The sequence below is a fragment of the Sinohyriopsis cumingii genome, chromosome 6 (assembly GCF_028554795.1).
Source record: "Sinohyriopsis cumingii isolate HCF-2022 chromosome 6, ASM2855479v2, whole genome shotgun sequence".
In the NCBI taxonomy this organism is placed as follows: domain Eukaryota; kingdom Metazoa; phylum Mollusca; class Bivalvia; order Unionida; family Unionidae; genus Sinohyriopsis; species Sinohyriopsis cumingii.
This window is the reverse complement of record NC_142966.1, coordinates 79,078,261-79,102,924: the sequence shown is the minus strand read 5'-3', so window position 1 is coordinate 79,102,924 and position 24,664 is coordinate 79,078,261. Positions and strand designations below refer to the sequence as shown.

At 34.5% G+C, this 24,664-nt stretch overlaps 1 protein-coding gene across 4 annotated transcripts in view; it reads right to left on the bottom strand.

The window, feature by feature from the left end:
• LOC149797289 (uncharacterized) overlaps positions 1-24,664 on the bottom strand; it is a 130,644-nt gene that overhangs the window by 53,674 nt on the left and 52,306 nt on the right. For 3 of the 4 annotated variants that reach the window (XM_089962010.1, XM_089962009.1, XM_089962008.1), the window contains 4 exons: positions 23,279-23,383; positions 21,005-21,288; positions 10,719-10,881; positions 6,116-6,310 (listed from right to left, as the gene is read on the bottom strand). In XM_089962010.1, coding sequence (XP_089818136.1) covers positions 6,116-6,310; positions 10,719-10,881; positions 21,005-21,288; positions 23,279-23,383 — 747 coding nt within the window. Of the gene's footprint in view, positions 1-6,115; positions 6,311-10,718; positions 10,882-14,195; positions 14,430-21,004; positions 21,289-23,278; positions 23,384-24,664 lie in introns of those variants that run through there. The other variant, XM_089962011.1, reaches the window with a different exon arrangement.

Genomic DNA, 24,664 nt, shown 5'->3' with positions numbered 1-24,664 from the left:
ATAACATGGCGTGTTGTTCATACTGATATAACATGGCATGTCATTCATACTGATATAACATGGCGTTTCGTTCATACTGATATAACATGGCATGCCATTCATACTGAAATAACATGGCATGTCGTTCATACTGATATAACATGGCATGTTGTTCATACTGATATAACATGGCGTGTTGTTAATCCTGATATAACATGGTGTGTCATTCATACTGATATAACATGGTGTGTCATTCATACTGATATAACATGGCGTGTCGTTCATACTGATATAACATGGCATGTCGTTCATACTGATATAACATGGCGTGTTGTTCATCCTGATATAACATGGTGTGTCATTCATACTGATATAACATGGCGTGTCATTCATACTGATATAACATGGTGTGTCATTCATACTTATATAACATGGCATGTCGTTCATACTGATATAACATGGCATGTCGTTCATACTGATATAACATGGCGTGTTGTTCATCCTGATATAACATGGTGTGTCATTCATACTGATATAACATGGTGTGTCATTCATACTGATATAACATGGCATGTCGTTCATACTGATATAACATGGCGTGTTGTTCATACTGATATAACATGGTGTGTCATTCATACTGATGTAACATGGCGTTTTGTTCATACTGATATAACATGGCATGCCATTCATACTGAAATAACATGGCATGTCGTTCATACTGATATAACATGGCATGTCGTTCTAAAAAAAATGTATTCCCCTTGACAGTTGTGTTTCAAAAACACGATTTTTAGTCACCGTAAAAATAACCCGACCACTTCAGAATATGCCCATAACATGTAGCTTGTACAAATGGTAAACAGTCCTGCTAAGAGTTCATGTCAAACTATCCCTGCAGCAGTTTAAATAGGGGCAATTAAAAGGAAGAGAGGTCAGATAAAAGCAACCATTTCACATATTATTTAACTGAGTGACAATAGCTAGAGTGATGTGTTATTTGGTGACTGCAGTGGCTGTGCCCACAGTACTCATCTGCATAGGTGAAATTCACAAAGTGCCAAACAACTCACTATAGGTAAATCAAAGATATGCTAGATGCATGTCAAAAACAAAAGTTATTACCATGGTTCCCCCATGCTTCTTTAAAGAAAAATCTCCATCTCATTTTCCGAGTTTTTAAAGGCTGAATTAATTTTTTAATTTTTTAAAAGTTCACATATGACCATTACTGAACGGAATTATAAATTTTAAATCAAAAGATGTTTCTATTTCAAGACTCTCCCAAAACATCTGAGTCAGAAAAGATGATTGTGTACTAAACCACAAAATGTATCACACAAAACAATTTGACTACTGTATATTCCTATAAAATGGCATGTAAAGTCATTTCAATTTACAGAATAATTGTTGTTGTTGTTGTTGTAGGGGTTTAACGCCATTTTTCAGCACACGATAGGCTATACATGGCGGCCAGTATTAATGGTGGAGGAAGAACCCGGGAAAACCCCAGAAAGAACCAACGACCCACGAGAAGCTACTGGCAAGCTTTCTCACATACCCACATTGGCTGAATCTGAGACTCGAACCCACAATTTACAGAATAAAAATTCAAACTATTACTGTGCTGATCTGCATTATGTTGGTACGAGGAAACAATAAATGAACATAAATTAGTTTTGATTTCTTTCAAACCTTTAATTCTAAAGAAATCATAATCAGCTGTAAACCAAGATAGCAATCTATATGCATGTTACACAAAGTAAACATTTTCTATCACAGTATGAAGAAACAATAAATGCAAAGTATTAGACTCTTATCTAGCAAAGAAAAACGTTTAAACCCTGAATTAATCTGTGCCAATAAAATCCAAAGCAAGATTTTTCAAACAACCTAAATTCCTCAAGACAATTTGGCAAAAAATCCATCATTTATATCAAAAAACTATTTACAAAAGGGTTGATTTAAATTTTGCTAAAAACACCTTCAAAATTATATACTACTGTTTAAACAAGGACTGAAGTTTCTGTAAAATCAATACACGATTGCTTGTAATACAATAAACCAGTCCCCAAACCTGTATTGGCACAGGGGCTTGTATCATTTTTTAATATATAATACAAGGTACAACATATTATTTCTTAATACATAATACAGGGGACAACAATCTCTCACTTCTCCTGTGACCTATTTAAGATTTGAAACCAGTACTTCAAGTTCAAGCAACATGTCAAAGTGTAATAGGTTTAGTACCAAAGTTCAGCTCAGAGATTCAACATTTTTTACCAGAAATTTGACTTAAAACAAATGGCAGTCCATTTTCTAATCCAGGTTTCTGCTGAATATTCGCACCCGATTTTACACATTTTGACATTTAGGCTGAGAAAAAAATTGGAATTTGCTGCCACCATTTGGTAGCAGATATGGTAGCCACTTACCAGCATGCCTAGCAAACTTAAACAATGATTGAGTCATACCTGCATGAAATTGATAGGAAAATGATTTATTTTCACAGAAATGGCAAATGTTATAATTGCTATGTCTTTCATCCACTGACGGATTAGATGAAACTATAGCATATGCGAAACCTGATCCAGTACTCGCCATTTGCATTACTAGTCACATGATTACACAAATCTCAAACTATTATATCCGATTTTCAATAGAAACCTGGTATAATTTCTAATGCTGTACAGAAATTCAAACACACTAAATGAAAGTGAAATACCTTTTGTAAAATGCACAAAACAATAATTCTCAACATATTTATTTTGAGAACAATGACCAGAAACAAATTGTCGCAGTTGCAGCAATCTGAACATGCAACAAAACCTGCATACTTGTTCTCAGAATAAATCTATAGAGAATTTTGTGTTCTATGGGTTTGTTTTTTTATTACAAACAGAATACGACTTCCATTTAATATTTTTATTTTTTTCTACAATAGTTGAAATGGATTAGTATTGATATCACATGACTACTGGACATATGAAGTCATGAACATGTGGGTTGCAAGATTTGTGTCCTTGTGCAACTATCAATGCAAATGGTGAGTACCGATCAAATTTCATCTATGCCATAGGTTCATCTCATCTGTCAGCAGATTAAAGACATAATGATTGTAATACTGGTACTCACAATTTCTGAGAAAATAAATAATTTTCATATCAATTTCATGCAGGTATGACTTGATTAACTGTTTAAGTTTGCTATACCATCTGGTAATCAGTTATGTTTTGACACCACCATATTTTCTTCTTGTGATGGTAGACTGGTTTTCATACCTTCCATGTAAGAAAAGATACAGATATTGAGCTGTCTGTGAAATAACCAGTCTACTATACGAATCTAATCAACTGAGCATTTGGATTGACTAAACAATGGCAAGCACCCAAATGATCCATACTGCAACTTCCAAATATTCTGTCAGTTTAACTCAATAAATTAATCTCATGAACAGTTCAGTTACAACTCAATTACATAATTTCTGTCATCAAGTGGTGGTGAAAAATTCACAGGTTTTTCCTGACTTTCATCAATACTTGCAAAATTCAAGGACTTTTCATGGTTGGGAAAAAAATTATCATTTCTCCTGACTTTTTCTGGTAGCATAGGCCTTTAATGGGAACATTTAAGCCAACTGTATTAAAGATTATTGACTAAATTAGTTTGTGATCAGCAGCAATGTTTCTTTGAAGTCAGTGTTATCTATATTTAACTTAATTGTTTGTCTGTTAGTTTTAAAAATTTTAATTTCATTACATGTTCTTGTAATGTAACATTTTTTGTTGGACTTGACCTTGTCCAAAATTGAGTTCATTTCTGAATGACCTGATTGACTTTTTGTATAAATTATTTTTATTTCATTTATGTAAATAACTAATAATAGCTTCAACATTCTCTATCTTTATGAGTTTATTAAACCGAATTATTTTTCAGGTCAACAAGAAGTGGTAAATATGTTGATCAGAGTCAGGCTTTTTGCAGATTCCAAAGTGAATTTAGGTTATAATGTGTTGTAAATAAACAAGGCTCATTAGATCATTCTAGAAGGTTATTTTCCATTAGGTTATGGATGTTTTTAGAAAATGCTAATGTGACCTGAGGTCAAGCAGAGAACTATATTATCTTGTGACTATGAGGATTTTACCAGTTGCACTTTGACATCTAACACTTTTAAGTTGTATTATGTTGTGACCAGTTTGGGCTGAATTTTATTTTCTTCAAATTACTGAATTCAAATGATTATTTTCTCTGGAAATACAAAAGTGCTCTGATAAAATTCTTGGATAAAGACATTCATTGGAATTTATACTGAATTCAACCCTGGAATAATATTTCTGTGATTCAACAAGAGTCTGCTGACACATCAACACTTCATAGACCATAACAGACACGTCATCGCCTGAAATTTTGGATCTCTTCAGGACTTAAACTGAGTTTTATTCAGGACTTTTTATTACTATGACGTGTGTCTTTAATTCTTAGATTGTTTTTGGATTTAATTTGCAATACCATAAGTTCTTTTCACTCATTTTTCGCTTTGTATTCTAGGGAAATAAATTATTTGTTAAATTTTACAAAGCTTGTTGTCTTCAAATTTTTCTGTTACTTATTTAATAAGAGCATAGACTCGTAACATCAGATACGTAAGTTAATATAATTATTTCAGTTGTTGGAATAGTGTTCAAGTGTTTTTCCTTTTTGAAGGTGAATCAGGAAGCAATTTGCTATCAGCCAAGAAATCAAAGCCCTGCAAAAATAAATTTCCGAACTCCTGGTTGATGAAATTTTACTTCACAAAGAGCATCAGCAAAGAGGGCAAGGAGCATTTCATTCTTTGTAGATGCTGCCTGCAGCATATCAACATACATCATTCCAGTTTGTGCAATGTCTGTTGAAATAGGAGTACCACCTGCATGTAACATATTCAAACATGACCAGTTCTATTTATTAGTATTCAATATCCTAATCTTATTAAAATACTAACTATTAATTGACCTTATGCTTTTCATGATGATATTAGCCATGTAATTGATTGAATGACAATAATTAGCACACACTCATGTTTGCACAGTTGGTTTGCATTAATAAAACATTAATACTCACTTTACTGGACAGAAGCATTTATTACCGCCACATTACCTGCAAAGCCACCATTAAATTATCCTCCCCATCCCCCAAAGGAAATAGTCAGTCCCAAATGTGATGCATATTCATTTTTCTATAAAGTCAATCATATCTCATGATCACACTGCATTGGATACAGTTTTGACAATGCTAACATTATGGTCGTCCAGAACAATTCAGTTTTGACCAGGATTTGCTCATAGAATCCAGCAGTGAAATTTGAACACCTGTACCATCCAGTCTCTATTGAGTGTAGTGATGAACGCTAATGACACTTGCATTACTGTCAAAGCTCCTACTGAACTATTGAGAGTAACAAAGACTGCATCTAATTAAGCCTTTATTTTGCTATCCAATGGATTTTAAAGACAGATTTGGTGAATGTTTAATTTAATGTCAACGTGATTGTGAGTATGTGAGTGTTTGGATGTATGTGTATGGTGATGATTTTTGAAAACACAAAGTCTACCAACTATTTTATTTCTTTGTAAGTATATTAATTTTTCTGAAAAAGACAAGTTATTTTCAGATTTGAATTTCCAATCTTTTTCTAAGGCCTGTATCAAATATTAGCTTATTCTCCATTTGACAACATCACTTTTTGGGGTCACATGCACTGACCCCCAATGGGACCTCAAAACACGTTTTGAGTCTCAAAATTCCCCCCCATTACAGTCTGGGAATACGGTATGTATACCAGAATACCAGATCAGCCATTCATGATTAAATGGATATGTAAGGAATAAAGTTTATGGAAATGTATGACTCATCTACAAACTGTACTACATTGTATCATCACTGCATAGAACTGAAAAATATTTTGCACAAATCTTAAAAACACTGACAATGCAAGTAACTGTGTGGTTGGTGTAAAACAAATACATCTCTTTTTCTTCTAACACAGTCACACCAAAAGAAAGCAAACCATATGACTGTAACCAGTTCAATGGGGCTATTATTTTGTCCCAAAGAATCTGCAATTCTTCTAAACAATTAGTACAAGAGTTACCTTTATTTTCCATTTCTTCTAAGTCTTTGGAATGAAAATCTTCATCTTCATTAATGGCTGCAGCAACTGCCCATGCATGAGCCCCAGGTCCCTCTGGCTGACCTGCTATAGCCCCACTGGGTCTCAGCTCCTCCCGTTCTGACCCCTCATGACTCAGAGCAGCAGTCTCCCTCCCCATACTGCCTTCAGAAATGTCTAACAAGTGAATACAAAAAGATCAATAGGGTACTGATTAAAAATTTCTTATCACAAAAAATATAAGTATATAATAACTAGACCTCTATCCAATAGACAGGGACCAGAGCATTACAGTAGTAATATGTATCAATATGTTACCAATGCTGAACATTTTGAAAAGCCACGTGACACCAAGTGTTGTGCGATCTGCTGAGCCTATAAGTTTTGATTATAATAATAGTAAATAACATGTTCTCTAAGTTTAATTTAGGAAATAATGTAAAATATTTAACAGCCAGGTAAAAGATGACATTTTGTAGCTTCAAGGTAAATAATACCAACATTTACAGATGAATGATGTATGTAGCAGGAAATTGCAAGATTAGTAATAGTACATTCAAATAACTCATTATATCAAAGCATCTTCTACACACTGCTAATGATTTATTACTTTTATCATCTTACATTCATATAAAGCCAAAATTAATTCAAACAGCATTCTTTGTTGGCTGATTGAGTACAGGATTATTCAACAGTTACTGGCCTCCTGACACGACTAAACTAATTAAGGTATTACTATTCAATACCTAACATTATTTTCAGTAAACATTTCACAGCGCGTCTAACTGATAGACAGGGTTAATATCTTGGTAGTGAAAAACTAACATGAACTGTGATACAGTGGTGTACCAAAATGTACCAATAGATCATTACACCACTGGTATCAACGTTCCTGATTTGTGAAAAAAATATGACATTTTGATCATTACTTAAATTCATAGAATGAGGAAGGGATCCTAAAGTAGATTGGGGAAGGAAATCCTATTGTGGATTGGGAAAGGATGCCCTGTTGTTTTTATAGAATGATCACTGTACACAGGTTATTGTAATTCATGCTTTGAAGCAACCTGGAAATACATGAAAATTGGAACCCCACAGAAAATAATGAATTCATGTTGTTTTGTAATGCTTTTATAATAATAATAATAATAATAATAATAATAATAATAATGCATATACTTGTGATAGAAGAAAAAAAACCAAGAGAGCACTTATCACAATCAAAACATACTGCCCAAAAACATACCGTCAAGAGGATGTGGAAGACAAGAATAAATACAATAATTTATAATGACACGAGTCCTTAAAAGAGAACGATGCTCTACTTGTGGAAAAGAATTTCCATGAATCCAAGACCAGAATGTTTCTGGTTTTTAACTGCTGAGTTTTGAAACCATCTTGGACATGACAACAAGATTTACATGATGGTCTCCCCAGTGGTCACATGAATGCAGAATTGGTACAATTTTGATTTTGGAGTAACTAAACATTATAACAAGTCTATTGATAATTTAAAAGCCACAACAACAGATTTTTAAGGCTATATATTGGATGTCAGATCAGCATCAATTTCATTTTTGACCAATTGAACACCATGAGAAGTCTTCTTGAGAAAATGCCATATTAATATATGACTTTCAGCTGCTAAAGAGTAGTCTTAACAAGAATTTCAAGTGATGGTCATTGTGGTGGTCATATTAGTGGTCAGATTGGCACCATTATCATTTCAGACCAAGTAAACATTGTACAAAGTCTTTTGGTGACAACCCCATGCTGACCTGAATTGCTGTTCAGGAGTAATGATGATCAAATTATCAAGATGGCTCTGTATAGCTATACCGATTATCAAATTATCAAGATGGCTCCTGTATAGCTATACTGATTATCAAATCAGCAGCAATTCATTTAGGGTTAATTAGACAACATAAATAGCCTTTTCATGAAATCTCCATGCAGAATCGACTTTTCAGTTACAAAGGTTAGCAGCAATAAGATTTCCAAGATGGCCACTCTGGTGAAAATATTGGATGTCCATGGGACATGAGTTTCATCTAGGCTCAATTAAACCTTGACATGAATGCTTGTTTAAAGTTACCTAACAACCCACCAAGTAGTTTTGGAGGATCATTGACAACTTGTACTAATGGATGGGCTAATGATGGTCAGTATAAATTCATTTTGTCTATGAACAATAGGGATAATAATAATAATAATAATAATAATAATAATAATAAAAATAAATTTCAAAATCGTAATGAAAAAAGAAAATGAGATAAATTTGATTTTTCTGGCAAGTCCTTTGATATAACCCACTCTGATGCCCCAAACAAGCAAACAATAGATGTAATTAAGATAAAGGAACCTTTAAATTCATTTGATTACAAAAAAAATATGATTATACCAGCATCAGACAGGGAAATTAATATGCATTATAATAAATAATATATTGTGTCTGTAGATATAGTACAGGAAAAAAAGCCTTGATTAGTGACAAAAAAATCACAAGAAGTCATAACATCCAACACTTAACCTAACAAGTATGTTCCAAGACTAATTTAGACATCTCACTTAAGTAACATGAGGATTTTTTAATATATTAAACATCTGAATATAAACATATAATACATGCTGCATGTAGCAAGTGATTTATTTCTATTACTCTATTTCGTGTGTAAGAAAGAAGACATTCTGAGCAAGAATAGATACCTTTCTGTACCTTATCACAAGGCCTTCATCAGAGGAATGACGTCTGGACTGGAGTCACATGATTAACTAAATGTTGATCACACTACAAATCCTTCTGTATAAAGGCAGAAGTTCCAATCTGGAATCACAGTTCAACAATGAATGTAGTCTTTTTCACAAGGCCAATAGCAAAGGAGCCATGATTTAGTTTGCTACAGAAAGGTATCTTTTCTCGTTCAATAACTATAAATGGCTGTAGCAGGTATATAAATTGATGTTCATTGTAGAATAAGACAGTCTGCATTGTATAGTCAAAAGGATTTTGTGCCACTCATTGATGCTGCTAACCCACTGTACGAGTTACATCAAAATAAGTTAAGTGTCAATCATGTCACAGTGTGAGTTGTTGAGGTAAAAGTTATGTTGCAGCAAGAATTATGTCACTGTAATAGTTATGTTTCAGTAATAGTATCACAGTAAAAGATGTCACACAGAATTAAGTGAGTTGTGTCACAGCATTAATTATCTCAAGAGTTATGTCACTGTATCTTATGGTATAATGTTATGACACTAATTAGGTGTATTTCAAGTTCTAGTCTGGATTAAAGCAAACCACAAGACAGCTGTAACAAAACAGACAACAAATGTCTCCCTTGTATCATATATAAACTGTGATAAATCAGCAGTAAGTTTATGTAAATATTATTGCATGTACTAGATGGTATCATCAAACTTTTGGAAGAAGAGATTGCATTATTTTATCCTAAGTATCAAACAAGTTAGAATTACTGTGTATATGAGACACAGTAATGCAGGAGGATCATGTTCTCAGTAATTATTTGAAACTCATTCTATTGGTATGTTTATAATCAAGGTTTTACACACTTACATGTAACATCGAAGGGATCCATTGTTTTGTTACTGTAGATTCAACTCCCATGAGCTAGAGACAACATTGTGTTACATGGAAACTGCTGTCTCACATGTATTCATGCAATGCTGTAACCCCAGTATCTGACTTGCAAAATCTTTAGCATGTGGATGTAACAATGTTAATATGGATGTCATCATTATCACCAGAAAGGTGATACCTGTGTCACAATACAATGACTTCTTGTTTTACAAATGTTCAATTAACAAATTTTCAAGCTAACGCATTTGAAAAACTATAACCCTTTATCAGCATGCATAATAAATTTTCTCTACAGTGAAAGCATGTCAAACCTGATATGCATAAATTGCTAGCCCTGCCCATCTTCCCTCATGCATCAAGTCATGATCTTTGTACATGTACTGTATTGTTTGTTGCGTACTCCGTACTCAGAGCATTAGCCATATTTGTAAATTTTATCTCATATAGCTTGCACTCTTTCATGAGTTCCTAGTAATCATCAACATCACCTGCAAGCACTTCAGGTGAGAAATCTAAACAATCTATAAGCCTTGACACTAACCAAATGTTATGTAAAGGCATGAAAAAGGTAAATGCCAGACATAGCATGCAGCCTCCATCTTGCACTTTCTACTGTATATCATTCTCAACAGTACTGACAAAATAAAAGTGAATGTCTTCATTTTTGTTCCTTTTATTCCTTTATTTTGTACATTTAATTCAGTGTTTATTTAAAATTAATTACTGTTCATTAAAAAAATTAGTTACATATATGTGTACTAAATATTTCCCTCATTAACCATGTATATGTATTATCTCAGGGCACATATCTGTAATTATTGCAATTAAATTAATGGGAAATTTACTGAATTTCAATTTAACAAATGACTTTCAAAGAAAACATCCCATTTGTAAAATGATCAGTTAGAGTATGATTACATAGTTGACACAATAAAGAGTCACTGAAAGGCATTTGATGGTTCAAACAGTTTTGATGGGAACTCTGACCTTCTCTCTGCATTGATCCACCACTCTTATTTCCTTTTCCTCCAACACTGATATTGTATCCTTGACCACCCTCTGGCCTCTGGCCTTGACCCAAAGCATTTGAAGTCTGTGCTGGTCCTGGGGCAAAGGTTGAGATTGAAACAGATGTTATGCTTGAGGTTCCCTGTGTGGTAGAGGTACAATAAAATTAAATATTTTATCTCCTGGTGGAGAGAATTACTTAAGTAGATTATCTCACAAGTATCTCATATACACAATGACAAAATTGCAATTTTTGTGTTGCTTATGCCCATGCAGCATGTTATACAAGAAAATTAAATTTTATCAATTTCTTAATTTGCTATGGACGTTTATCACCATCCCATATTCTGCGTAGAAACAAGACCTTAAAGAAATGATGGGTAACTCTACTGAACACTGTGATGTCAGTTTCTTTCTTTACTATGGAGTTTATCATGATTCTGTATAATATAAAGTAACAAGACTGTAGGCCAGAAAGTATAGGTTATACTGAACACTGTTACCAGTTTAAATTTTACAATGGGCTTTATTTTCGTACTGCATTATGTGCAGTAACAATGCTGTAGGAAGGAAATCATGGACCCCCCATACACACACATGAATTTGGAACATATTTTCAAAGGTTATTTGCAAGAAATACAAATTCAAACAACCTGAAGAAAAAAAGATCAAAAAGACACCACCACCCACAACAACAAAAAAATTGTCTGTAACATGGGAGACAACTCACACTAACAGATCATGATGGTTACTTCTATAGTTACCTCCCTTTATAAGAAATCGAAGAGATTTATGGGTGTGGTCAAAACAAATGCATTTAAAAGAAAAAAGCAAATTTACGAGAATGTCAAAGAAAGAATATTCAGACTGAACAGATAATAGTGCAAAAAAACAGGAGGAAGGATTTAGAAATTCACTTCAACAGATCATGGCAATTTAATAAACTGAAAGTCATCAAAATCTAACAAGTTTTGAAGCTTTAAGCACAATATAATTTGGAGGGGAAATCCTGCAGCTTCAATGAATGAGAACACAGGTGCAATGATCAGATCAGAGAAAAGAAAGTGTATTCCGTCATCCATGTTGACAGAGTGTTTGAACTGGTGTAAAAAGCAGTAGTATGACAACTGAGAAAATATTTTTTTCAGTGATGAAACTCTTTCTGGCTTTATAACATAACAAGACTTAGGCATGAGATCACTCACTGGCCAACATCTGCCTGACAGCTAAAAACTTTCTTTTGAAATCTTGTCAGTGCTCTTGTTTGTAATTATGAAAACAACTGTTTCAAGTTTTGTCTAGTTTTTCTGTCTTCATCCATATCTAAAGGCAATTCAGTATTATTTGTCCAATATAAAGTTGGTCAGTTTTTAAGCAGCTGTTGAGATAAAGTTGAGTAAATGTTTTGTTACAGCTATAGTGGTGGATTTTAATTATTTGTATAAATCTGAAAACCTTTTGTACTGATATGCTTTCAGTAATGTTTGAGTATTTTAAGAAGTCATTGAAATGTTTTTCTATTTTAAGCAAAAGTGGCCATATCTGATAGGCATCATTTATTCAAGTCATTCAAGTCATTTATTCAAGTCATTCAAGTCATTTATTCAAGTCATTCAAGTCGTTTATTCAAGTCCTTAATTAGCCAGGAAGCTTTCTGTAAAATACAATTAAATTCTATTGATCAATTTTTGTGAAAAAGTAGTTAACAGGTTTATTCATTTTTATAAATAATGGTGGCCATGTTTGATAATATATATTCTATTCAAAAGTTTTGGAAAACAATTTTTGGAGTAAAATAGGTTTCTTCAATAATACTTACAAGATCATAATACCTTAGGAGAATGACCACTACCTCACAGTGCTTGTGAACATAATTTATTATACAGCAAAGAGTAGAGTGATGAAGATGTCTCCTAGGATAACCAAGACCTGGTTGGCAAAGCTTGGCTGAGACTGACTGTGATTCATACCTTACTTCTGACCATGATGTCATACTGTAACTTGAAGATGATCACTGACTGTATCGTCTATGGTCCAGGCAAATAGGACTGAAACTCTGCCATAGCTGGTACTGTAATAGTAAGTCCAGTCCAGATCCTGTAGCTATCTGATACTGGATGGTGATGGCATTGGGTTGAACTGTATCCATACAGTTGTCAGGCCTACATGGATCCATCAAAAGATCTATAGGTATAGACCCCTTCATGGCTAAATAATGCCCTGGCCCCATAATAAAAACCAGGCAATGTGGCACTAAAGTGGCCATAGAGTAGCATATGTCCATCATGGCACTATACTGGGTGGTTTCTTCTCTGTGAATGCCCAGACTCTGCTGTTGGGACAAGACATACAATATTTGATCACTGTGATTAGTCCCCTCATGCATCGATGTACTGGATTTTGTAAGCAATCTGTATCTGAATGCAGAGTCTGGTCTTGGCAGAACAGTGCTATCATTCCTCTTTTCTGTGCTTTCTTCATGATTCTGAGATGGGTTGGGAGATATTGGATCCCCATAATCAGTTCTTGACTGTCAGGTGAGGCCATATCTGAGTTGGTGCTGACCACGTTTGATCTGTCTCAAATGTGTTAGGAAATGAAGAAGGGCTGATATACTTATTTGGTATCAGACAATGTTTCCACCGATAATATCTTTAGCTTGGGTGGGGAAGGCAGAGCTGGGGTTGCATGTGATGTCTTGGTTTACCTATTTTTCTTTTCATCCAGAGCGCTCTCTGCTTCCATAAGGAAATTACTAACTGAGGTGGTATCAGCAGCTATGCTAATGATGTCCTTTTTGACTGTGCATTTATCCACCTTCCCTTCAGATCATGTTTCTCTGGCCTAACATAAGCCCAATGACTTTTGACCCAGTGTGTGCAAAATTTCACATGCAAAGCCTGGCACACATGTCCTTGGTTCCAGGCAAGTCATACAAGAATTGTCCGATAGTTTAAACTGCTTGCACTGAGTACACTTGACCTGCTGACATCTGTAAATACTCAGATCTAATACATAGCATATACAGATGACATTAGTCCAGCCTCACTTGACCAAAAGTGGAATATGCTAGTGAACAATATAAATGACCATATGAATTACCTACATGATGCTTTGGTCAGTTACTGAAAAGCATCACATAAACTTAATATGAAGTTGAAAGTATTAAACAAATAAATGTCTACAGAAATGGTCTGCACATCCTTTCTGAGCTATTTATTCAGAGTTACTGACTGTAAACATATCATATGTCAATACACATTATTCCACAAACTTACCAGAAATCATGGCAGGTTATAGCAAAATGGCTGCTATGATACAAACTGAATTAACGCAAAGTTACATGGGCATCTCTATATGTCTAACTGCAGGAATCAGGAAAAAAAAACAAGGAACATTATTTTGTGATTTTATATAATAAAATTCAAAAGGTAGAATGCATAAAGGAAGAACTGAACAGATGAAGATCTGCAGAAATTTCTAAACAAATGCTTAACATATTCAGCAAATATTCATATCAAATATCCAACTCCACGAGTCAGGGAAAATGTCCACAGTTCCTAGTGCAGCTTACCACCATAGTCAGTCAGCACAAACTGGAATATTCACTTGACATAGCATCGTGTGAAGGGAAGACAACGCCAATAATTCATGAATACTCAGTGGGAATGAGGAAGGGTTTTTACTGTCCTGAAAAGATGAGTGACTGATAACATGTCTAATAATGCATATTCTTTACATTCAACTCAAAAGAATTCTTACACTTTTGACTTTTCATGAAACACATCAATTAGTTACTTGCACGTCAGAACCATAAAATCATTTATATGATGTACATTAATTAAGACTAGAAACAAAATAAACATATCAAACCTGTTGATTTACATGAATAAATATTTAACGAGTTTGGAAATGTTAATTATCCCCTCCACCACCCAAAATAGCAATAATATATATATGATATGGTAACTCACCAGTGAGCATTTTGAACACCACGCACAGAAAATATGAATAAATTCCATCTGTTTTACATCCAGGCAGCCAAACATTTACTTATAAATGTTCAAATAAAGTGCACAGTATTGTAGTTGGATGCACCAGTTTTCCATTGGCACATACGTACAAGTGTTGAACAAGCAAGGAAGGTCTTATATTTTCATGTTCAAGTCATACAAACAAGTGGACATCAGTGTGCTTGCTCATCTATCCACATATAAACTGGATATAAACTGGATATTTCTTTAAATCATCCTGCTATGACTATCCTCAATGGCCTGATGAGGCGCCCTGTGATTACACACATCCACATCCAAATGACACACCATACTGCTGGAAACTCATGCCAGGAAGATTTCTATCAGATGGATCAAATTCTGTTGTCATGTTTGTGGAGTCATTTAAAAGTTTCCCATTTAAAGTAATGGAAAAAAGTTGTTTAAAGATTTTTCTACTATTAGTAATGGTGGCCATATAGGTGAATCAGCATCTGCTGTACAAAATTGGTAGCCCTCTATGGCAGGTGCTCTCTATGCCAGAAGCTCTCTATGCCAAGATATCTAGCTCTCTATGCCAGGATGCTTTCTGTCAAAATTTGGTCAGATACTTTTGTGCAGTTTCTGAGAAAAAGTCATTATTCTGTTATGTATATTTAATTTAATTGTTTGTTTTTTTTAAAAATGATTTCATTACATGCTAGCGTAATGTTGTTGTTCTTGTAGGGTTTAACGCCATTTTCAGCACATGATAGGCTATACATGGCGGCCAGTATTAATGGTGGAGGAAGAACCCAGGAAAACCCTGGAAATAACCACCAACCCACAAGAAGCTACTGGCAAGCTTTCTCACTTACCCACATTGGCTGAATCCGAGACTCGAACCTATGCATACAGAGGTGAGATGGCAGTGATCCGTAACAGAGAGTGCTTTAGACCACTCGGTCACTCGGGGCCCCCCTAGCATAATGTAAGATTGTTTACTGGATTTGATATTGTCTAGAATAGAGTTCAGTTCTGACTGATTCTTTTTATACTTTTGGCTTAAATAACTAATAAAAAAAACATTATATCTAGTTCCTGACCTTGTTTCAAAGTCAGTGACAGTTTTAGTAAACAACTTTGTAAATAAAAAATTTATTCTGTCTCAGAGTAAGAATCATTAAGTTGGGCCAAGGTCATACCTGGGCAACGTGATAATTATCATGTAACAAACTTCCATTCCTTCTGGAAGGATGAACTCTTGACCCCCCCTCCTGGAACCTGTTTTGCATTTTAGTTAGCCTTATAACTGATGTTATGGTAAGAATTCTAGATGCCCAGCCTTAACACTTGAGATGTCAGGTTGTTTTATGTTGTGACCAGATTTTCTTCTTCAAATTATTGAATTTCAAGTGATTATTTTCCCTGGAAATACATAAGTGCTAATTCTTGGACAAAGACATTTGCTGAATTTATACAATATTCAAAAACTGGAATAATATTTTCTGTGATTTAACATAAGACTTGACACATCTGCACTTTAAAGGCTATTAGAGACGACATCGCATTCTATCTTGGAGTTTCATTGGGATCTGAACTGTGATTCACTTACAACTTTTCATTGATAGGACTTGTGTTTTTTAATTCTTGAATTTTCTTTTGGATTTAATTTTTAAAACTAAGTTCTTTTATTCTTATTATTTCACTTTTTATTCATGGGAAATAAATTATTTGTTAAATTTTACAAGGCTTGTTGTCTTCACTCTTTTCTGTTACTTATTTTAAGAGCATAGACTCATAACAACTATGTCAATGAAATGGCAGATGATTTAATCAACATCAGTTGAATTATACAGCCAAACCAACAAGGCCAGATATATTGAGAAAAGTTTTCAGGATGAACTTGCTCAATATTGACAGTAAAAGGTTCAGATCCCAGAAAACATCTAGCACAATTTTCCTACAATGTCTCATCAGTTCCAAATGACCAACTGACCACACTTGATACCATCCATAATCCTGCCATGTATCCTGCAGACAAGTCAATTACTGCACAGAGCTGAACAATTGCAAATTGTATGCAATCATTTCTCTCAAATTCCAACTGCTTTACAAATCCACTTGCCTGACTCCCAGGGGCCAAAACTAGCTCAAAAAGCAGCTTTGGCAAGGTAAAGTTTCCGAAGTACTTGCCCATGGTTAAGACTCCAAAAGCTTGACAGTGAGAGAGAGAGTAATACTTTATGTTCTGCAAATTGTATACCCTTCCATCTCACAATGGTACAGCTATCAGCACCTTATTTTGTGTTTATATGTACCACATTCTTCAAACATATAACTAACTGCAGTTTCTTTCATCTGTCAATTATTTCAAATGATAAACTGACATTTTGTCATTTTCTTATATCAATCTAGGATGTTCTCATACAGACATGATACTGTGAATGCACTATTTAAAGCAAGTTTTAACAAAATGGAAATAAATATTTATACTTTAACTTATGTTGCCTTTTAATCCTAATATTTGTACAAACATTGGATTCACTGACTTCAAGTTGTAACCTAGCTACAGGCAGTTTAATGTGACCATGAATGTGCCAAGATTGCAGACTCTGAAGAATCGGTGTGTTGAACATTGCTTTGACATGTTTCACCGATTTCAAGGTGACTAGGTGATAATGACTAATGGGATTTCAGGTTGTATTGAAATAAAATTCACTTATCTCTAATAATGAATCCCCTCAATATCTACCACCCACAAGCTGTGTTTATCATCTATTGTTTATGTGGTTATTACAGGTGACTGATACGCACATACTGTTTGGAAAATAATTAAATGGATCAAAATAAGTGCACTCACATTCTGAAAAGTTGACTTGTCAAAGATTGTTAGGAAGCATGCTGCTGATTTCAAGATGAAAATTGGATGAAATGTGAGTGGACAGTCAAAGACAGACATGTGAGTGGACAGTCAGGAGTCATCATAACAAAGGACAAAAGTGAATTGACCGACAATGTAATTTTTCAGTAAAGGACTCAGTTTTACCTTGTTTTCTTTCAAGATTTTATAGTAAAGTCTGCATGAGCATTGGCACTTTAAGTGGAAACAAAGATAATGAAAAATGTTACAACATATTACAGTCTGATTAAAATTAAGTTACATTTTTCAGTTTAAGATCTTTTACTTAAATACCACTTCCTCTTAAAATTAGACCCATTTCTCCAACCCCATCTTTCTATCATTTCATATGTGCTCTTCTAACTATACATGTATCTGCATTCTAGCTCTTCTTTCTTTTCTCATCTATACATCTATCTGTAAGTATAATATACATTATTTTGACAACTTTAATTACTGACATATTGTTTGAAGGTGCAAACAAAAAGAAGATAAAAGTTCTATATTTGTAAAATAAATCAGTAAATAAGTAATATAAATATATATATAACAGCCTATACTTTATTTTACTATGTTTTTTATTACTTTAACCATAATTTTGCTGTCATATGTTGGGGCAAAGTCAAATATCCAAAAGGCAATTGCAATTTTTTAATCAGCTTACCCTGGGCAAGCCAACTTTTGTGAAATTTGTGAAGCTCTGTTGAGACATAAGTTTATAAAGTCACAACTATCTTTGAAGGCTATGAAGCCATATCACTATTGTTAGGTTACCTGTGACTGATTACAAACTCACGTTTCCATTATTTTCATATTTGGTCCACTGCACTGGTTATTCCAGTTAAAAGTATACCGCTGGGTGCAGATTCAACTGCAGTAACCAAATTAGACTGAATTTAGAGGTTGTTTGGCAAAGGATAACGCAGAGACTCGTATACTGATATTAGCAGAAGAACCAAATGATGATGGCGATTTTGACTTTGTACAAGTAAAAATTCAGTGCTGCAAAACAATTGTGTGTTTAAATGCGACAAGTGAATGTTCTTCTGTCCATATGGTTTAACTCCATGCTTTTACCCACTGACACTTCTTTACACAGACAGAATAACTCTATTTATTTTATATAAGCTTTTGTTTTTGATGCTTAGTAATTATCATTCAAAGACGTATGGTTCTTATAATATTTTGTCTCCAAAGGTTCTAAAACATTCCATGTAACTTCCATGAGTGTATTACATACAATGTAACTAACAGAAATGGAAACAAAACTGACACAATTTCATTCTGACAATGATTAACCACTCAGGTTACAGGAAGAAATAAATTTTTGCTTTCCCTTAACAGCTGTGTCGTATTACTGGCATACTGTTCACTCTTCAATCATTACATATAAAATAATTTCATACTCCTGAAGTACATTTAATTTCTTGTTTTGTAATGATCATTTTCACGTGATGTACTCAGAGGTGTGTGTACTTTACCCGTTGATAAAAAGTCATTGAACTTTGTTATGCAGTGGCAACTACTTTAAAATGATTGGTGCAACGACTGCAATTATTTGTGTCTCCTTAACTCTTTTCCTTCATACAAGTTGTCAAGATACTGAAAACCAGTCAGTTGCACTCAGTGCAGCAATAGATTCATATCTTGTTCATTATATTAAAGTTAGCAAGATCTAAGACTATGCAAAAGACTTGAACTCTTGCACTCTTACAAATGCAACAGCAGTGCAAGTAAACTTTGCAACTGCATTTGACTAATGAAAGTTATATGTGTATTAATTTAGATTCCTTATTTTGTCACATTATAAACAATATATCTTGTATCATGATGAATTTTGATTTTTTTGACACATTATATACAGTATGATGTTATATTATGAAGACTCACCATGGAAGCTTGCCAATGCATGGGTATAGGAGCTGCACACTAAATTTCAAGATCCATTCATTTTTCTCAAGCAAATTTAAAAAATCTGCCAGAACCACTGAGAAGGTGTGTTGTGTACCACAATGGGAATCCTATTTAATATTCATGGTCATGGCTCAGTATTAATGAAACTTGGTATACACTTGTATACTGTAGTTAGACTATGTGTTGCATTCCATATCTAGGGTAATGTCTTCAAGGTTAAGGTCAAAGGTAAATACTTCAAGACTGCTTTTGTCTCTGCTCTACATTTTAAAAGCTGTTTGCTTACCATGGTACACTTATGTTTCTCTGTTTGATGGCATTTTATGTATCATAGTCAAGGTATTATCTTTAAGGACAAGGTCCTAGAAATTTATCCCATTCTCTGCGTTGAGACTTCAGTGCCCTTTGAGATAATTAAATTAAGTTTTGGTTACATTCCCTGTCTGCCTATTAACTATGTAGCTCAGGTACATGGGTCACACCCCGATTTAATCATTGTATATCTGTGATAGAAGGCGGGGGAGACATAATAAATTGGCAGTTTTTTAAATTGACAGCTGCATAAAAACTTCCTCATCTAATAATGACCTAAACTTAAAGACCTAAATAATGTTTCCTACCTTAAATATTTTCAGCATGTTTTATGTGTTCTAATTTCATGGTGTTTGTTTTTTGTAATCATATCATTATATATGTTTATTTATGTTTTAAGTGTTGTCTAATGTTATAAAGCGCTTAGAGCTTCTAAAGATTAGGTGCTATATGAAGTCATTATTATTATTATTAATATTCAGTATTGTTGTTGTCGTTGTTATAGGGTTTAATGCCATTTTTCAGCACAAGATAGGCTATACTTGGTGGCCAGTGTAAGTAGTGGAGGAAGAACAGGGGAAAATGCCAGAAAGAACCACCGACCCATGAGAAGCTACTGGAAAGCTTTCTCACATACCCACACTGGCCGAGCCTAAGACTCAAACCCGCACAGACAGAGGTGAGATGGCAGTGCTCTATAACGGTGAACACTTAAGACCACTTGGCCATTCAGGGTGCCCAACACTTAGTATTGTTTATTGTTTCATGACTAAGATTGCAATGTACAAAGTAACAAAAGCAATGGAAATGTGTTATGATTGAATGGACATAATGAAATGCAAGATACTGATATTTTGCTGGTTTTACTGTCAATACTGTTGATGTATCTCTTGTAAATTAATATTATGATTGTAAATAATTATCCCCCAGAGAGAATCAATGTTGGAAAATCAACACAACACCAATTCCAATATAAGGAGGTAATCCTCATTGGTTAAAGCAAAACTATTAATCCCAAAATGCATCTCTCCTAGTTTCAATTTTAAATCGTGACTGGAACCACGAGGTTAATGGTATAATATGGTCTATAATATGGTCTATAATATGGTCTATAATATGGTCTATAATATGGTCATGACTGAGAGGATGGCAATAAAAATACTAACTGATGTTGAGCTGATTGTTGTGGTAGCCAATTTGGTTGTCATGGCAGCTGTTGTGAGGGAGGAAGTTGTAGTGGTAATTGAAGCTGACTGCTGCACAACAGCCTGGGTAACTGATGGTGAGCCATGCAAGTTTAGACGTTCCATTAAAGTAGGTAGCACTGGTGGTTGCGGATCACCAGGACGACGGGGATGGCTGGCTTCCTCTTCTTGTCGCTGCCGTTCAATGTCTTCCTCTTTCCAGATGAAATCTTGGACTTCCAGTGCAGTAATATCAGCACCAGGTTCTGCACAGGGGAGATTAATATTATATATTTGATATGATTGATCTCCATATATTCTGAGAACAAAATTATTTGTTGTGCCTTCTATTGTGGTTCTTTGTGCAAAACAGCCTCCATTTATGTTCATACAAATACTGTGCATGTCATTAGTATGTGATTTCCACCACTTCCATCTCCATTAACAACCAGCTCTGATATCAATTGCAGCCCAATCTATCTTATGCATAAGTTAAACAATAAATAAAAGTTATTAATGGCTTAAATAATATATTATGCCATAATCAACTTTCATCTGTGGCATACTGTAAAGCCTGTAATCTTTCATGCCTCTCACCTGTTGTACACTATCAATCCATAATAATTATAATTAATATTTGCTCTCTAATTTTTTGTACTGAAAGCTTATTCCTTATTACATTTCTGTCAAAAATTCCAGGCACCTAAGAAAAGCATATTTTACTTGTAATCATTTTCTTATCTGAAAAAATTAAGACATAAAAAGTATGGAAATTTACACACAAACAAGTCTTGTATATTTCATGTCAAATGACAAGGAATTTGTGTAATTATGAACATAAACACTGTGCCTTTAGGTGGCGTTCTACAGTTTCGTTTTTTACATAGGGTTAAATTTTAAAGAAGAAGAATTTCCCTGGATTTCCTTACTGGTAATACTGGCTATTTAAAAATTACCTTAAATATCTTAAGGATTGTTAAAAGAACATTTTTTTCATTAACTTTATTTTGATGTTTTACTGATGGGTGTATTTTGGGTTATAGAGTATACGGCTTGGCCTTGCTTCAGATGTGCACCCCTCAAAAAACTGCTCACTACGTTTCATTTTCACTTCCTGAACTTCAGAGGTAAATTGTATAAAAAAGAGCTTATAACTTTTTACATTTTATTTATCTGGTAATTCAATAATTGCACTTTCAGAATCTGGTAATGTCTGGTCTGGCAAAATTCATTTTCCCATTTTAATAAATGCTGAAGATAGTGTATTTTAGACTAATTCCGACTGATATTTTGAGCACATAGGAGCAATCATTTTAGTCAGCTGTGTGCTTAGATTATGTACAATTTCCATAAGTACAATATCCAATCAGACTTCAGCCTCAGTATGTGAAAGTAACATAGAGGTGTGCTAACATTCTCTCCAATGTGCATGTTGCAAATGCAAACAACTTCACCTATACACCTCTTTTAGTGATCTGTACAGCATATTTCCAAATGAAATCCAATGTTTGAAACCCTGTAAATCTAAGTGGAATCACACAACCCTAGCATCTGTCACGATTCTGAAATTCTGGGCTACAATGGTGGATAATAGGTTCTTATGTCAATATCAAGCAACCAATTAAATGTGACTTTTGCTGATTCAAAAGTTGTTTTGGTCATTTGACTCAAGTGTCCATGGATTTATCATGTGACTGAAATACCTTATTATATTATTGTTATCACGATTCAATAACATGTCAAATTGCAAAATGGTTTTATGACTTTAAACTCTAACCCAAATTGCCCAAAACACTGTCAATTAATCCAAACAGCTACTATTTCTCTGCCCATTTTAAAAGCAACATAAAATTTCAGTACTGCAATAGAAGTGCCCAAAGAGAATATACCAATAAATTTTAATAAACTAACTTTTCAGGTAAAAACTAAAAATCTTTTGGGGACAAGTAATTTTCAAACCTCTACCAGTTCCCAGGACTAGAGAACAAATTTGGCAGGTATTGATCCCTGACAAAACAGCTCAGACTTCAGTGAAGACTTGGCTAAAATTTTGTGTGATGATTATGTGTCAATTGAAATAGAATTAATGCTATATTTTAAAATAAGCTGCATAATTTTGTCTGAGACAGATTTATCTTAAAGAAAGAATTTATTAGAGAGACAGAATTCTGAGTTCAATAACAAGCTGCAAGTTAAGAGGTTTTATGAAAACAGGGCCTGGACAGAATGACAGTGTCTCCTCTAACATGTTCTAACCTCTACGTAGGATGAGAATAGAGTTGCGGACTGTGTCTCGTGGATATCCCATTTCCAGAAGCGTGATAGCAGCTAGTGTCTCTAACGGGTCAGTGATGCTAATTCCTGTAACAGAAACCAAAATCATGTGAAATATTTATGTATGCAGCATTGCAACTCTGCTGGTGGAGCATTGGATTTTTAATTCAAGAGTAATGGGTTCAACACCCATCCAGGCCTTTGGTAAGATACTTATCTCCAATTTCCTCAGCATGGTATAGCCAGTAGTGTTGAAAGTGCTGCAAAAATGCAGCAAACTATCAAAATACCAATCCAAAGGATATGGTAAAAGCATAAAAATGGAGGACAAACAGAGGTCTTTGCAATTACTAACATTAGTCACAAGCCCTTGCTGAAATGCTAAAAGACCCCACCTTTACAGCTATAAATTATTCAGATGAAAGTTGTTGTTGTTGTGGGGTTTAAAGCCATTTTTCAGCACACGGTAGGCTATACATGGCGGCCAGTATTAATGGTGGAGAAAGAACCCAGGAAAACCCAGGAACGAACCACCGACCCATGAGAAGCTACTGGCAAGCTTTCTCACATACCCACATCGGCTGAATCCGAGACTCAAACTGGTGCAGACAGAGGTGGGATGGCAGTGATCCTTAATAGAGAGTGCTTTAAACCACTCTGCCACTTGGGGCCCCTCAGATGAAAGTAAATAAATTCTTGGAGATTACTTCCCTTCCCCCACCCCCACAAGATTGCCACCCATGTCCCATGTGTTTACCAGTTTAAGATTTAGCAAAACCAACAACAGGATGCTTGTACTTGCAGTAGAGGAAGGGAGGGATTGATACATATGTGATAGGGTAAGTATTCTCTGAGAAACACAAGTTACAAAAATATTTCTTTACTCCAATGAATGCATTACCTGTTCACATTAACATTAGGAAATAGGAAAAATGAGGAGGAAACTCATAAGCATCCAATCTATATCCATGTCACACTATAGGAGCTTGATGAATGCTGTACAAAACTGATGAACTTCTAATGTGAAGGCTGTACAACCGAAGTTCATGCATTCATACTCATTCAAAGGACACAACTCTGTTAAGTTCCATATCTGGTTATCGCTCTACCTGCAAACGTTTCCCAAAATAATCCAGCAAAACCTAAAAGTCATTCCCAAGACTAAGATTATGCTATCATAAATGGAGCATAGAAACTGTCTGTGTGGCTAGCTGTAGTTTGACAAGATTCAGCTCTCTCCTTTGCAATAAACAGAAGCTGGATATGTTGACACACCAGCCAAATGGCAGTCCTATGTCTTGAAATCAAGCATTACATTTAATGGCCTGACTCACAGAAATCTCTAAAAGTCTGTGAGCCAAAATCTTC